At 36.7% G+C, this 17,682-nt stretch overlaps 1 protein-coding gene across 1 annotated transcript in view; it reads right to left on the bottom strand.

The window, feature by feature from the left end:
- Positions 1-17,682, bottom strand: part of AK5 (adenylate kinase 5) — a 76,936-nt gene that overhangs the window by 34,232 nt on the left and 25,022 nt on the right. The window contains exon 6 of the mRNA XM_084211134.1: positions 5,528-5,618. Coding sequence (XP_084067260.1) covers positions 5,528-5,618 — 91 coding nt within the window. The remainder of the gene's footprint in view (positions 1-5,527; positions 5,619-17,682) is intronic.

Below are 17,682 nucleotides of genomic sequence, written 5' to 3'. Positions count from 1 at the left end.
AAACCACAATGGGAGAATGAAGCACCAATAATGATTCTATATAAACATAGAAAGGCTGTAACATGGTCATCATATCCTGGCACTGTCACCCCATTCAGATTATCTCAGTCCTGGGCAATAAAGATGGAAATGGTCTCCTGAGTCCTCCAGATGGTGCAGCTCTAAACCAAATACTGCACATATTCTAAACACATAAAACTGTCAATTGGCATGAGACTATAGAAGTCACTTTCACAGCATTAGTAAAATGAGAACAAAAACACTGTAATGATACACAGAAATGTAAAAATTATAACCAGCTGGCCACAGATGAGTCCAACCACTCACTTCATGTGGGGAGCAGCAGGTAACACTAGGGGAAGTGTCAGCTGTGTTTTCGTTTGTCTCCTCATGTCCTTAGTGAAACAAGATCACTGATGAAGAAAACAACCCCCTCCTTCCTGGGTTACAGGTGTCTCTGCCCGGTATGATGTTCCTGCAAGCACTGGCACTGAGGGTACATAGTTTTAAGCCTATTGCTGACCTGGAGTTGTTTTCTCACCATTAGAGTTGTTTGTATGGGTGGCTTGCTGTAACAAGCACTATCAATAACAGATTTTGCAGTTCAATTTGTGCCAGATGCATTTATATATTATCTGGGTTTGTTTGCTTTAGAAGTTTGCATAGTAATAATCTGTATGTGGGTGGTGAAGTAAATATCCCAGACAGAGAGAATAGAGGAGAGGAGCTGGACATCATGATGACCAAAAACTGTAACTGCATGGTACAAATGATGATTCCAGGGTGTCTTAGTTCGCAATCCTTATCACAATAACTGCCAAATTAATCTTCAATTTGACTTTCTGGGCTACATAAGAGATACCTGGGAAAGACCTGCATCTACCATCTGATGGCGCTTTTGTTTTGGTTCCTCACTCCCCTGCCCCCACCCCCAATGCTCATGTATAGTTTTTCAGATTGCTACAGAGAAGTTACAGAAAGGAATCATACTCCTGGTATGGCAGTGTCACATGTACACACACAGCATGCTCTCTGGCATGTACACTTCATGGTCTTTTGAAAATACCTTTCTCTAAAAAATACATGCAAGGAAATAGATTTCCAGCTGCTGAAAGAATCTTAATTTTTTGATTTATCTTACACAGCTGACATCTCACTCTTAACACTGTGTCATTGTTGATAATATAATTTAACTAAGTCTCAGTTGTCACTGGCACTGGCCTACTCTGACACATCAATCACTACTAAAGGCACTTGTTGGCACTTTATTAAAGGCACTTGATTAACTGTCACTTAACTACCAAGAGCAGTACATATTCTTAGCTAGAAACATTAGTATGAAATATGGTGCTGCAAACTTAAATGTAAAGGTCAGGCTGAAAATGAATACTCATGCATAATGTATCTTAAGTGATAAAAGCCATAATGGTTATACAATTTTAATATGGTCAAGCATCTTAAAGCCTTTTTCCCTTGAATTAGAATACTGGTGTCCTTGGAAAAACATAGCTTCTTCCCAGGGTAAATTCAAGAAAAATTGAAAATCAGTCTTTTCTTTCATGGTTTAATGAAAACTAACAAACCCCATAACCATTTATCACTGAACAATGCTCAGACTTCTTTACCCTTCTCAAATTGCCTAAAGACAAACCCATGAGAAATGAATTGAAGCAAATGGCTACTCCCAAGACAAGATAAAGTAATTAAGGGACATATCAGAGTTCTTGCGATATCCCTGGTGCAGCATGAGTTGTTTGCTATGCTCCAGCTCAGTTTGTTGTTGGAGGGAGAGTATTTTGCTAAGGTTGGACTAAATCTTCCTAAAACAGGCCTTGCAAGGGAGAACAATGAGCTCATTAACTGTGGCTTGCAGGCAGGCAGCAGAGGCACACCGGGGAGCCCCTTGGCAAGGTACTGGCAGTCAGGAATCCTGCTCTAGGCAGATCTCCAGACAAAGCTAAAGCCAAAAGAAGACCCTTGGAAAGTGCATAATTCAAAACTCAGCTCAGGTTTTCTAAACATGAGTTTAAATCAGCAACATTTTACATAAAACCTGTGGCAACGTTTATCTATCAAAGGTGAAATGCACAATGTCATCTTAAGGAAAAGACAAGGACAGGTTAAAGTGCTTGGAAGCAAACATGCCCTGCTACTTTCAATGAGACTGCAGGCTGCACATCTCATGTCTGACAACAAAACAGTTGATCATAAATAAGTTTTATTGCCTTTTCTGAGCAAGTTGCATTGTTTTTCTTTTGCTAAGTTGGTGCCATGAGAACTAGGCTATAGAAACAATTCATACTTGTGTCTTAGGAGGAAAGTCTGATTTGTCTTAATTCCTTCAAAAGGGTGTCCCATTCCACCAAATAATCTCTTGGCTCAAATAAGCTCTTGGTTAACTTGGAGCCTTCCTGTGGTTATGTGAACATTTAGGAAGGGATCTGACTAACTTTATCAATTGCAAAAGGGGGAAACTCAAGTTAAAAATTTAAGAAACCCATGAAAGTTCGACTGCCATGGAGAAATAACTTGCCAGCATGTGATCTGAAAAGGTACCCTTAGGGCTTAAAATATATTTCCTTGATTGCATGAATAAAGTTAAGGCAAGGGACACCTGGTCACTTTCATGTGCCCTGTGTTTTCCTTAGAGGAAAAAAGAGAGGATTTTATTAGGTGCAGTACTGCACAATTAAAAAATAAAGCAGTTGAAAGTTTTTATTAAATCCCCATTACCTGAATCATCAGGTCTCTGGGGAGGAACAGGCTGAAATACAAAAAAGCAGAGAGCTAGAATGCACTCTCTTTTTTTGCCATGCTTTGTCTCTTGACACTGAAGGCATCTTTCATAAAAAACTTGTCTTGTGAGGAATCCAAGAGGATCCAGTGACACAGCACAGAGGGACAAGGTTAATTAAAGGTGGCTGCACAGGCACAAAGATGTGCTGACAGGTGCTACCCCTGCCAAGTGTGACAGTCAGGGACAGTGATACCCCTGCACCAGAGGGGTGCACGGCTGTGCTCAGTCACTTCCTTCACCGTGAGGCTGTACTTTATGTTTTATGCTGTATTTTACATAATGTTTGTTGCTCCTAAACTGAATTGCCCAATATTGATCACGGAAAGCTGAGGGAGCGTGGCTGTTACAGGCAGGTGTGTAATTCCTACCACAGAGATGCACCCAAAAGCCCAGGGAATCATGGCTGTAAAGTCTCTGGTCCTATAAAACATTTCAGTGTTTTAAGCCTGGGTACATGGCCCTTTCTCTGAAAATGTGCTCATCCTTAAGTTGTCATGAATGCAAATGTCAAGCATTGCTTTTTCAGAGTTCACTAAATTCATTTATACAATGAAAATAGACTGTACTGATCTGTCTAAATTTATCTGCAGTTGACTTCACTTCCCATCACAAGGTAACTATGACCCATCATGCAAATTAATTAAGTCTGCTCCTTGGACCATTTATGTTTAGCAAATTAGCTAATGAATTTCCAATCTTTGCTTAAATGCATTACTTATTTTGAATCCTGCTAGCAATTCTATTCAGTATGGTTCATTGGCTCAAATATGCCCATACTCATATTTTAACAATGATAGTATTCACACAGTTCAGCACTGACTGTCATAAAAGCAATCTAAGCCTAGCCCATGAAACATACTGCTTCTCTTAATAACATGTTTAAACTCAATAAAATAAAAAATGTCTTTTTATGTTATGGAACATGCTCTGAAGCACCATCTAATAACTCAATTAATACATGTTGCATATAAGCATTTGGGCAAGACAAATGCTTAGAAGATAAATTTCAAGTGGAATATTATAGAAATAATTTGTTGAAGCACTGATTAGCATTAGAATGATTACATTTTAATTTTCCTCTCAGTAAGATGCTTCTAATGCAAATTTTATTGCAACCTTACGCTGTTGAGTTTCATGACAGGTTGTTGCTCTTGGCAACGGTCTTAATATGTTGTAGAAGGCAACAATGAGAAAATTGTATTTTCATCCATAAACATTTTAGTTGTTTTCTTTTGGTACATATTGTTACAAAGTTGATTACAACTGGATTTTACAATTAATATAACTAATTAGATTGATGTGGAGGCATGAAAATATTGGAAATACTATGTTTATGTTTGCTACAAGGAACTACAGTATGCTGCAATATAACTAATAAGATTAGAAGACAAGAAGTGAGATCAAGACATGCTGGAATTGCAACCTCTGGAAAATAAACACCTGATCTCATAGAAACCCTTACAGAACCCTTAAATCTCCTTATTATTATCAGTGTTCAAAGTAGACACTTATTAGGTGAATGTGGCATGGCATCTGCTCATGGCTATCCAATTATTTTGGTGAGGGATTTATTAAACAGATCAGACTTTCGAGGAACTAACTGGAACTCATCCAGAATCACAAATAGTTTGTGCAAATTGCTTAGCTCTTGTCAAGCTGTTTGTCAGAGCTTGCACCTTTATGACACTTCTTTCCTCTTCCTCCTGTCCAGAATTTAAATTAGTTAGGGAATCCAGAGGCAATTATCAACACAATGTTGTACAGTGGGAATGCCATTTTAGGTTTGGGATCAACCTGTTGCCTCTATGAATAAGGCTAAGCACAAAAGAAATAAATGTGCCACCTAAAAGAGAAAGAAAGTCATCTTAATTCTTGTGCCTCTTATCTCAAGGGTGACCACTAGAATCCTGTGGGCTTTTTAGCTGATGCACTTCTTATAATTCTCATCATCCTTCCCAACCCCAGCTCCCCTTGTATTCACTGCCCTCGCCCTTCCCACCTTGGTACTTCATCTTTATCTCATTTAGAACATTATCCAAAATTTCTTTTTGTGTGCTGGTTCAGAAGATATTTATGACATCATCTACATACGTAACTCTAGTAGGTGATTTGAAAAACAGCCAAGGATGCCATTGGAAAAGGAAGAAGTTGTGAAGTTACCAAGGAACATTCCTCTGCTGCCCTCAAGAAAAGCATTTCAGATAGATGTTAAGGATTTTCAGTGCTTTGATTTTTAGCTTGAATTCTTTTGCAGTCCTTTGTATCTCAAAGGCTTTACTTTGAAGATATTCAAGCCTCAGTAAGCATAAATAATAAATAAACAAATAAATAAAATCCCCAAACACTTGACTTATATTCACACACCAATTATTAGGGAGGAAGTATGATCATTAATCTCACAGGACTGTTTTTCTGGTGAACACCAAGGTGTCACTGGAACTGAAAGAGCTGACAACTGAAATTGAAAGCTTATATGATTTTTGTATTAATAGTATAGCTTAGTGGACTTGCCACAGTATTTCAATGTTAACTTGTAGATAAACAAGTTGTTGGATAAGCTATATGAAGTTTCCAAATATAAAGAGATTTTTTGTTCCTGATTGCGCAAATGTTTGAGGTCGGTCAAGACAGCTACAGTACCTACATCCAAACTTGAAGAACATGAAAGACGCATCCCATTGTCAAATTCAGTACAATAAATATGGTTCTTTAAATCTTACATTAACTCACCTGCTGCAGTCTCTTTGTTTGCAAATAGTTTATTGTCAACTGCAGAACTTATGTCAGAGAACACTTCTTCTTCATCTCTGTCTGCGTCAAACTGAAAAAAAAGAAAAAAGTTGGCAGTCAGGCACTGCTTACGACTTGGCTGAACATCAACATGTACTGTGACTTCTCACCCCAAGCCTTCCTGATAGGAACCTTTCTATCTTAATGTGTGCAGTCCATTGCTTTAGGTATGAATCATTTTAATTTTGACTTTAATTTTGTAAAGTTTCTTCTAGGCTCTGTCTGACAGGTTTCTTTTTAAGGCCAGGTGATGGTGGCAGGGGGGAAGTTCTGCTGCAGCGACATGTTTGACAGTAGGTTTGTGTTTTTCCTTATTGTATTTATGAATTTTTATTTATTTAGATCATCACATAATCAGATGGATGAGCCTACTATAAATATCAATATAAGGAGGTTTCTGACTGGTTCTAGAAATGGAGTTTGAGGGTCTGACCTGAAGGCCACTCAGAAGTTCATCCTGCAGCAGTCACCATCTGTCTGGGCAGACATTTATCATCCTGAGAAATTCTTCCGCCATTTAGTGCTTGCCATAACTCAAAGCAATTTTAAAAAAAAAATAATCTAAAGCAGGAATTTGTTTGTGTTTACGTATTAGAGGGATTGCACCTTAACTTGTGTCAAAACCAAGACTTGTGGATGAATAGGTCTTAAATAAAGCTGTTAATATAACAACTGTTAATAAAATAAAACTTTTGGGCAATTTATTACCAATACACAAGGAGCAGTTTTGGAATGTCCTTGTTGATAGGAAAAGAGTGCTCCTAATACATGCTAGGGAAGACATATATCATCTTTGTGGGTATGTGTATGCATAAAACCCAGTAAATTGTAATCAGGTTGTGTCTGATCATTATTGTGTAGGTCCCACCACACTTGAAGAGACAACAGACTTGCTTTCTCATTAATAGCATTCCTCTGAATAATCCAGTTCACCACGACAAAACACATGCTCAATCTCAAAATGTTCTAAAGGTTCCAAGAATTTGAAACACCAACTTTCCTATTCAAAGAACACCAGCTGTGCTTCAGCATTCTGAAAAGTCTGGGCTTTGTAATGAAAGCTTAAATTGTCACCCAAAGAAAACCAATTATTTGAAGCTTGCACATAGATTCAGTATTCCCCTCACAAAATGAGAATTGTAATACCCTGAGCCACAGGAAGGCAAGGTAGCTTCCATGGAAAAATTATTTTTGAAAGAAACTAAGTAATCTTGTGAGTTCTGTACTTCACTGAAATGCTAAATATTTTAAAATTAAATCCTTTGGTAATTAGTGGAGACTTGAATAAAAGATAAACATTACTCAAACAACCATAGTCACACAGAACAAACAGCAGTAAAACTTGTATTCTTAGCGGAACCTGTCTAAATCCATAGGTTGCTTTCCTTACTGAAAACAAATCCCTACTTGCTTCAATACATAGCTCTTTGCAACTAAGTCATCTAGGGGTATCTTAAGGAATGTCTCAGTTTAATTATAGTCAAGCCTTATGTTTTATAAAGTGTAACTTTATTAAACATTAACTGTATTGTTGTCTGCATTGTTATACTCTTTACCAGTGATGCAAGAAGAAGGAAAGTGTTTCTTCCCTGTGAGGCCAAAGGGGTTTGAGGTCTGACCTTACTTTATGGCATGTCCCTCCATGAGGCACTAGTAGTGTTTTTGTTCTATGCTGTCTCTGTTTCATTGGGGCAGGAAAAGATTAGGGAGGACCTCAGTGGATAAGAGCATCCCATTTGGAAACCAATCAAAATCTCTGAAAGGTTTCACAAACCTTCCTCAAGTATATTGGGGGGTTGTACTTGGTTTCATTTTTTTTAAGTAAACGATGACTGCCTTAATGATGAATTATCTGAAAAACTTATCTCATTTTCACATGAGCATTGTTGAATTGCAGAGCCTGTCACTGGCATGGTGTTATATAAAAATGATGAAAAATATTTTCTAGATCTTCTGTATTGTAAATAATAGCCTTAGGAAATGCAGGTGGTTGTTGCTGCTGGCAGAGAGAAAATTATTATTGTTTCTAAATAAGCACCCAGCAAATCCCAGCCAACAGAAGGAGCTCCACAGAAAAATTGTCTGAGTTATTGAAAATTGCAAATCTCACTGGTCCATGATGATAAATGGAGGTTTGGTAGTACCATGTATTGAGTTAAAGAAAAAGTGCAGAATTTTTTCCTCACATCTGTCAGGGGACAAACATCAAGGAAACTGCAGTTAACTAGAATTTTGGGTGAGGGGGTCACTCAGCCTGGCACTGCCCCTTCAGGGCTGTTTCACTTCCAATGAAACTGCTGGTTTTTGCAGGTAATTTAACTAAAACATTCCCAAAATAGGGGGAGATCCACTAGCCTTTCAAACTGGAGTACAGGAAAGCTAGTAAGACTTGCAGGAAATTCTTGTTTGTGCAGCTGGAAATAAAGTTAGAAATGGAGAAAGCATAAAAAAACCACAAGCAAACTTGTAGTTAAATAACAGTTAAATAACATCTACAACAGTAGATGAAAATTTCCTCTATTTTAGGACAGGATAGATGTCAATGAAAAGAAAATAAGCCATGTCCAAATTAAACATAACGTAACATTGTGGTGTTTGGCACTGGGGTGAAAGCTCCTGGATGCTCGATGCAGTGCCAGTATCCACAGCTGGTAAACTGAAGGGGCTTCCAGACAGGCTATAACAATGATCTTTTTCCTGTTCTTTTCTATGGGGAAGAAAAATTTTAGAAGTTTTTATATCCAGAAGACAAAACTGTAAGATGCAAGAATGAAGAGCAAGTGAGACAAATTCAGAATGGAAGCAAACAGCAAAATTTATTCTGTAATCACTGTCTTTACTGCCTAATTTATCACAATTTGCAATGGATTCCCCATTACTTGAATATTTTAGATTATTCCTAAAAAGAAATATATTAATAAAATTAAACTAGGATCTAATTCAGGGAAGTCTGCAGTATTGCTCTACATAGCCAAAGCTGTCACTTTGGGCTTCAATAATCCATTAACCAGGTCCATGGAGGTGAAACAGAATTGTTGTTTAGGGAGTGGAAAAGTTACCCATCTATTATCACCTGCAGTGAGGAACAATTTCTTATTAAATAAAAGAAAAGGTTTATCTGCAGAAAAGAGAACATGGCTTCTTGTACCATGGTTTTCCCACGCTTTAAGAGGTATCCAGTGTAGAAGCCAGATTGCACCACTGTCCCTTAAGTGTTGGTATTTTTGGTTGAAAAGTTGGCAATCCCAGTAAAATAAGGAGAGTTATAAGATTGAGGAAGTTATAATGATTTTCAGCAGCTACAAATGGGAAGATAACATACTGTTATTATTCATCCTGATTTAGGCAGGGATTAGCTCCTGAAGGACTGAAAACAAATAAGAACTGGTTCTATTTTACCCTTGGTAATACTAAAAGGTGAAGTGAGACACACTGTTGAGGGATAGGTGCTGCTTTACCATTTTTGGACACCCACACAGAAATTCCTGCATTATTGCTGTTCCATCCCTAGTTTGCTTCTCTTAATGATTACAATTGACTTGTGCAGTTACTTCTAGATGGAGTGGAAAAATCAAAAGAAAAACACCAGCAACATGGGAAAACAGCAAAGAAACATGTGAGGAAAAATATATAAGGTAGTATAATAACCATTGGGATGTGGGGTGAGAAAAATTTGTTGAAGACTTGTATAGAAAAACCAATAAGCAGAGGCACTGAAATGAAGCTGGAATGTGCAGACTGGGAGTTCGGGGAACTATTATAATACTATAAATAGTATCATATAATATATTATATAATAAATAGTATAATAGAATGCTATTATAAAGTATTTTTAGTGATCCACTTAAACAAAACAAAAAAAACTTTCAAAACACCACAAAATGGCAGGATGAGGACATAGGGAAGAGATATTTCTCTCTAATCCATCTTCTATTTCCAATATGTTCATTCTTTACAGTCAAATACTCAGAAATCTCGGATTAATTTTTATAGTATATTTTACCACATACACAAAAAACCTACAACTGAAATTACACTAGATCTTACCAATGATTTTTAAAATATTCTGCAATTAGCAGAGGTCACAAATTAGTATCAGACAGAAATTTAGAACAAAACTGAACTGGAGATATCGACACCATTATTACAATCCTAAGGAAAAGGGTTATCTAAAATAAGCACCTTTTTTTTTTTCCACAGGAGTTTCAAAGAGGATTTATAAATAATTGTAGAGTCCTCATACGTGTATCATTAGTTTCTCAAGTTCAACTTGTATCTAAGGATCTACTGCTGTCAGTGCTACTTGTAAACAAGCATGAGGGTAAATGTTCTCCAGCCCTGAGTGGAGCTGACAGTTCTGCAGCAACTGCTCGTACCTTTTCTGTATCCCAGACTCATGTATTCAAAATAGGTGCTATTCAAAGCCACTAATTTTGTATTTTTTTCTATTTTTCTATTCACAGTCTCCTTTCTATTAGTTTGGCAGTCCATAAACAATGAAATTACTACAAAATACAGGCTTGGATTTTGGTTTTTGGTTTTTTTTTTTGTTCTTAAAGTGATTTTCTCTAATTTCAAGCTAAACTCAGCAACTTAGTGCCATGGCACACAGGTGGGGAGGTGTTGTGGCAGTTTCCCTCCCCTCACAGTAAAACTCCTAAGCCAGCTTCCATACTTGGAATATTGAACAGAGCAACAGCAAGGAAATGGTAACTCTCACCTGAAGAAACAACAGTAGCAGAAGTAATAGCCTGTCTTTGTACATTTATGTGAAGTAATAGCTTTTGATAGGTAGACAGAGGGAGAACTTCTGTCTTTATGCTGTGATCATTTGAGCAACACCCTGACTTACAGCAGTTTTCAGCTGATAATAATGAGTGCCTCGGGCTCTGTGGTGTCAAGAGATGATGGGAAAGACACGGTGCAATTACAGGCCCTTGTAGAGCAGAAAGCAGACAAACTGCAGGAGAGTTGGATGTGATTGGGGATGAGGGGAGAAATCAATAATTTGGTGGCAAGGTAACAGAAAATTAATGGACTGGAGAGGACGAAGCAATTGCTTGTTTAATAGGGAAGCTGATGGTGCCACAGAGTGGGTTTGGAACATTTACATTTTTCATAACACTAAGATGCAAAGCCTTTCTGCCTGTGCACATATTCAAGAGCACTGGTTGGTTAATTTTTTTTTCCTCGATATGGATATTTATCTGGAAGACTGGTGACTATTATGTGGAAAGCAAATGTATTGCTCTTTTATTAACACAATCATTTTTGCATCATGTTCTCCATTCCTTAGAGGGACTCTGAGCTTCCAGTAGGCATTATCCTCCACCATATTTGTATCTCTAACTCTGTTAACCTGAAGTCAGTTTAACATAGTCAGTAACAAACAATTCAAAAGGTTTCAGCCATTTCTCTATACTACCATGACCCCTACTGTAAATATTATATTTATCTTGGAAATCATCAGGTATCAGAACCAAATTAGGCAGCACATGCATTATCTCACACAGCATTTAAAAGGACATGATTTGCATGTGTTTGCTCTGGGTTATCTGACTTTACAGAGAAGTTACTTCTAGTAGGAACTTTTCAAGCTATAAATATAGCCAGCATCTCTGCATATAAACTCTGTGTGCATATTCACTTTGGAAATCATTGAAAACTTTCACCCTGATATGTATTACATCTGTTCAGCAGCTTCTACAGTAAAGTCGACTATGTTAACTATTTTTGAAGATTAATTGAAATCAAAGAAATGCTTTAGTATACAAACACATAGAGATCTTTTCTACCTTGGAAGTACAAACACTTGTCCTTATTTTAAAAAATATACATTCCACTGTTGGAGTTATTTTCACTATGCATTTACTTTTTAAAGGAAATTGCTTTTAAAGAGGCAAATGATATTACAAAGAAACAGAGCAGTGGTGTTGAGCATGCAGACAGATCACTTCTGAAGAGCTTGAATGGAAAACTTAATTATGGTCTGAGTTAGGAGATGCTCCATGAATTAATTTTTACTCTGTTCCTGTAGAACCCAGGAAAACATTCAGCCTGAGGGAGAAATCATTTTACTCTCTAGCTCCACTGGGTCTAGAATAAATTGTTTGATTTTTTACTTTAATGCACCTAACCCCAAAGGAAGGGGAAAGACATTACTGATTAGAGAGTCAGGTATGACTCGAAGCTGTCCAAATCCTCACACAGCTTTAACAGCCCTCTGTGCCTTAGCTTGCCTTTCTTATTTACCCGAGCTCAGTGATGCTGCAACAATGAAGCAGTAATGTAAAATTCAGTATTTTGAAATGTAGACAAAGGGCAGAGAGGTACAAACAAGTGGCATGAAGCTCAGTCAATAAAAGCTGTAATTGTCACTTTGCTTTATAAAGCCCAGGGACATTACAGAAAGATCTAGAATTAAAACAAAACCAAATAATTTTCTAGCATCAGCTCCCACAGCATGTACAAATCACAGACAGGCACCCTGAATAAATGTACAGTGACACTGGCTTCCCCAAAAGGTCCAATGAGCAACAGCTGTAACTCAAATAAGAAAACAAAAAAAATTCAGAAAAAATCAGAAATAAAAGACATTTCTTCCTATAAATACTATTTTCTTCTATTGACAGTTTGCAATTAATTTCAAAGAAAAGCACTGATGCTGCTGCCAAATATAGCCAAATATTTCCCTTCCAAGATCAATAGTATTTCTCTTGTTGGCGGTTTTGGAAGAGATTTTGAAAGCAAAATACTAAAGTGTTGTTGTCTGGTCTTTTTAGATGACTTGATAATAATTATTACCAAAAATGTAATTTTTGCCTATGTATCATCACAATTTTCTAAGGATGAATGCTACCATCTGAAACCTTACCAAAAAATGCCCTGAGTTAACTTCAGCTGCAAATTGAGCCAGTTACTCAAGCACGAGGACTAATGACTCAGCTGCAAGAACAAGTATAAGGTAAACCATAGGCTTAAACACTGGATGATGTGGGTGTTTCATATGCAAAATCTGTATTTAAGTCAAGAAATAATGTGACATTTTTAGTCATCTAGGACTTTAGCAAGACAAATAGTTTCATCTGCCATAGTTGTAGCTTTTTAAAATGGAAATTCACACTGTAAGAACTGGAATGTTTGAAAATTGTTGACTTTTCTATTTTCCTTGGAAGACAAAAATAAATTTTAATTCTCAGTTACACAGTTCCTGTGTATTAACTAAATTCTGACCCAGAATAAGCAGCATTTCCACTGGGGGTCTCTATATTAATAAACTTCATAAATGACACTGGAATCCTTGATAATAAGCACTCCCTTGGTCATCTCAAGCTAAAAAGTACTAAATTTTCATGAAATAAATTATCTATCTGTAGAGGTAGGACTCCTATCAAAAAGGATAATATTCAGCAGATGTCAGTCTGAGTTCAGGATGGCTCATAAAGCCAACTTCCAATTGTGCTGCTGCAGGAAGGATTTGAGTTTGTTTCCTGCAGCAAGAAGTGAGCCACTGCTATTTTAATTTCTGTACCAGAAAGTTCTGTTTTGACATCTAAATTATTGGAGCATGTTGTTTCAGAGCAAAAAGGAGACTACTTGATTTATAAATGAAAGCTGGCAAGCTAAGGAGACACTGACAGAAACGATTGCTTTAGTCATCACGGAATATGACATTCTTGCATCTAGCATGTATTTTTTGGAAACAAATGTAGGACAAAATCCCACATGATTATGTAGGCTGAAAGCATTTTTTAAATATCATAAAACACGTGGATGAAGTGGAACTGATTGACATAATTTGTTTAACTTTTTTAAAGCTTTTGACAATATTTCTTCCCAGGGGCTATTAAATGAAATATATTTTAGGGAAGCCCTAACTAATAAAATTAATTTATTTTAAAAAGCACGATAAATGCCCAAGAAATGTCTTGGCACAGAGAATGGCCAATATGTTGGTCAGAAAACTGGAAAGCAAAAATTAGAAAAATCACCCTCACTATAAAAATTAAATCTGAGAAGGGATAGGGATGTGGAAAAGAAATGCATGTTATGTGACAATAATGTGTGTTGCAGGAGAAAGATGAAAACAAAGACCCAAGAAAGATCAAAATGAAGCCTCTGTAAGCTTTCTTTTATTAAAATTTCACAACTTTCTTTCTGGCTGTTTGTTTGAGCTAAGTGCTTTACAGAATGCCTGAAACTCCAACACTTGGGGTATAATACCATAGTTAGTATTAATACATTGTTAAAGTATAAATAATTTATTGCAAAAGCAAGCTAAGCAACCTATACTGAGTATTCATAAAACATTATCTACAAAAACTGCTATAACTGACTTTTTCTTCAATATATGCAGAAAATTAGAGCTTTTGATATTCTAAACCAGAATCCATCAGTTTACATTTACTGAACAGTAATTATTTTATAATTGGGGATTTTGTCTGTATTAAAATAGTTTTGGCTACTGCTCTCCATCACGGCAGCTCCTTCACCACTTCTCTGGTTTTCTGTTGGGTGAGACACATGGTGCTGTTCCTCACACTGAGGTTGTTTGGCTGTTTTCAATGTGACCTGGTAAAAGAAATATCTGTGAAGCTTCCAGTTTCCATTTGTTGCCTTGTGCTTGTATGGGTGGTTCTGACTGTTTTAACCCTTGATTGCTTTGGCAGAATAAGCTCAATCTTGCAGCTGCATAGTGACTGCAATTTCGACTGGGACCCCAGCAAAACATGGGCAACAAATTACAAAATTGAGTGCATTTAAAGTGTTTGTAATATAAACCAGCTAAAAGTACACAGAAGGTCTGCCTCTGTCAACCTTCCCCAGTGTTGTAGTAATGTCTGGGACTCAAACAGTGACTAGAAATAGTAGCTATTTAGAAGATTTAGCAACCATATGTTGTTTTTAATTTACCTTAAGATAACGAATGTGTGATTTATGCTTGCCTTTATTATTCAAATTTTACTACTGATAAAAATATTACTAAAACCTTTCATGTGATCCAAAGTGAATGGCATAGGCTCTGGACCCTGGCACTTACAGACCTTGGAAAACAGGAACTTAGTCTTTTGTGTTAATATATTCAGCAAATGTAAGAAGTTCTAAAAGCAATTTGTAGGGATAGAACAAATTTATTACTCAGATTTTTGATGTTTAGCTTTGATTACTTGGATATCTTTAAGCCTTCATTTATGAAGGCTTAAAGATATCTTCCACTGCACTTTTTTTCTGTTTACAATTCTAATTAAATAGAACACAGTAAAGGAATTGAAGATTTGTTTACTTTTGCAGGGAAACTACTTAAAGTGAAAAAAGACAGTGTGAATACATCACTTTTTTTTTTTTTTGCATATGAAAGGGATTGGGGGGATTTTATGCACCTATTCTCCCACATGGTTTAAGCTGTAGGGAGATAGAAAACTAAATATTTTGAATGTTCCTTTCTCTTTCTATAACTTATTTTGCTTTAATTTTGAATAAAATTACTTGGATAATCTGACAGTAAAAATATGTTTTAACAAAAAAATATTTAAATGGGTTCCCACCGAAAATCTCCTAATTAGTAATCACTAATACAATTCCAATTCCCTCCTTTTGCATATCCTAAATCTTATCAGCTCTTGTAACTCTCACAGAGTATTATATCAAAGGTTTACCAAATTATTTTTTTCACTCTAAGGGTCACCATCTTCTCCAATAGGCATGACAAATGTTAAGCAGGAAGTATCAAAACTCATTCCATCTAAAAGTGGACTTGTGATAATTTATAGAACCAACAACAAGATTTAGAGAATTTTCAATACAGTTCAGATATGCTAGTTCTTAAAATTAGTTTTCTAAAACTGTAATTCAAACACTGACTGTTTCATACAGCCATTATTGCGACAAAGGAAACAAAATCTCCTATAGTTTGTACTATAGTGTTCTAGTTCCCGGAAGCTTTGGGAAGTCAGTGTCCAAACTTCCAGAGAACTGTCATCTCTTATTTGATTCTATTAGTTTTAAGAGTATTCTCTACTAAAATAGAAGAAAAATAATTTGGAGGCAGATCCTAATTATTTGTAAAGATTACTCTCTATTGAAATTATGCCATGGGAGATGGGGAACTGACTAAATACAAATACTTCATAAAACAAAAGATCTTGCAGACCCTTCTACAGTGAACAGAATAGCCCCCGTGTCTTTAAAAGCCCTTCAGTGGATTTGAGGAGGTTGCTGGCCTCCTCCTCCCTCCAGTGTGGGAATTAGGAGTCTGCAGAGAGCCCATTAGCTGCTGGCTCTGCAAGCACTTGCTGTTGCATACCAGCTAATTTAGCTCAACACTCTTCTGCCTCGTGTAATGAGACCCTTGGTACTTCCCTGTATTTCATTTCCAGTAGGTTCCCTGCACACCCTCCTCTCAGGGCAGCACAGCTCCTGTACACACAGAAATAGGCACTGGAGAAGGGTGAGACAATCTCTATGAGCTTGTTCTCATCCATACTCCAGCGAAGAAGTTCTCACAAGCTTCTATTCGTGCTTAAGACTTTTTTATTTGTCCTTTTTCATCCTCAAGCCAAATCATATACTCAAAAAAGGTTAGATTTAGGCCTTGTTTCATATGGCAAATATCAGTTATCTTCTAGTCAATCTTTTTCCAAGGCACTTTTTTTAAACCAACTGGCAAAGGTCCCCATGCTTGTGTAATTCATGGGGAAAAAGGGAATCATGCATTTTTGTTTGAAATTTTCTCAATGTAGAAAGATTAACTGTAACCTTTAACCCTAAAAAGAAAAATTAATACTTACAAGCTATGTTATCAGACTGGGGGTATAACAAACTGTTGTACAGCCTTAACAAAAAGCTATGAAATAAATTGTTTCAAAAGTTCCCACTAACATGAGTGGTTGTTAAGCTCAGGGTTTCAGCAGAGGCATCTTTCCAAGAAACACTGACATGGTTTCTGTTGCCAAGTGATGACCTAACCTATGAGAGAATACCCAGATTTGTTTAACTTATTCTCTATTACACTTACCCTACTACATTTACTGATTTTTCTGAGGAGTGGTCTCCTGGCTGTAGTTCAAGGATATAATGAATAGTCCTTAAAACCAAGCTCATTTCAGAATTCACATGGCTCCTGACCCTCTTTCTAAAGATCAAGAGATATGAGGGAACATGAAATGCATAAATGAAGAAAACCCTTTGTTCACAGTACTGGAACTGAGCTCATTTGTGTCTTGCACCCCATGAACAGGGTCAGAGATGAAAGCTAAAGTACCCACAAAACCTGTAATGGCCATACAGCAGGCTGAGGCAACACAGAGCCTGACAGGGAGCAGAGAGAATGTTCTTGCAAAAGAAACAGAAATTACCTGCCTTGGGGTAATGTGAATCTGTATTATGTAGAATCTATCTGGTGAAATTCTTGCAGTAGGTGCCGACACAAAGAGGATTGCTGGATATTTTTTTCCGATATCTTAGGGACCAATACATTTAATAAGCAACTTGACTAAGAGCTGTATTGCCCACATTCTAGGTTCCCTTTTAGTAAGGACTCTGCATTTACAAAGAAGTCTGTTATTTTCAATAAAGCAGACCAAAAAAAAGCCCAGAAGGCAGGACATGGCAGGAAACTAGGAAAGTATATTTTCAAATTGCCTAATTGGCATCTTGCAGTGGTAAGAGAGGGAGATGACCTTGGCATTAGAAAAACTATAGTGTTACCAAAATACAATAGATGGTATAATACAAGAAAAGATGAGACCTGGCATGCTATACAAAGCAGAGAATTTTGAAGTACTGGTACTGAAACATGAATGTGGAGCTTCAATTTGACATTCTGATTAAAGACAGGAGGAAAAATTCAGTAGAGAACGTAATGAAAAAATGTTGAGATTTGCCTAAAAACAATGTAGTTTTGGCAATTTTCTTTTTAGCAAGACTGATCAAGGGGTGGCATATTTATGAACAATCCCAGATATAAATAACCGATTGTAGCAAGTTACAGTGAAAAGATGTTACATTTTGTGCATTAATTCTTCATTTCTTTTACTGTGACTGGTTTGACTGACTGTTGGCACAAAAAGAGATGAACAGTTGAGAATGGGGACAAC

Source organism: Fringilla coelebs (assembly GCF_963513975.1).
Source record: "Fringilla coelebs genome assembly, chromosome: 9".
NCBI classification, from domain to species: domain Eukaryota; kingdom Metazoa; phylum Chordata; class Aves; order Passeriformes; family Fringillidae; genus Fringilla; species Fringilla coelebs.
The sequence above is the reverse complement of the archived record's forward strand: the minus strand, read 5'-3'. Positions and strand labels throughout refer to the sequence as shown.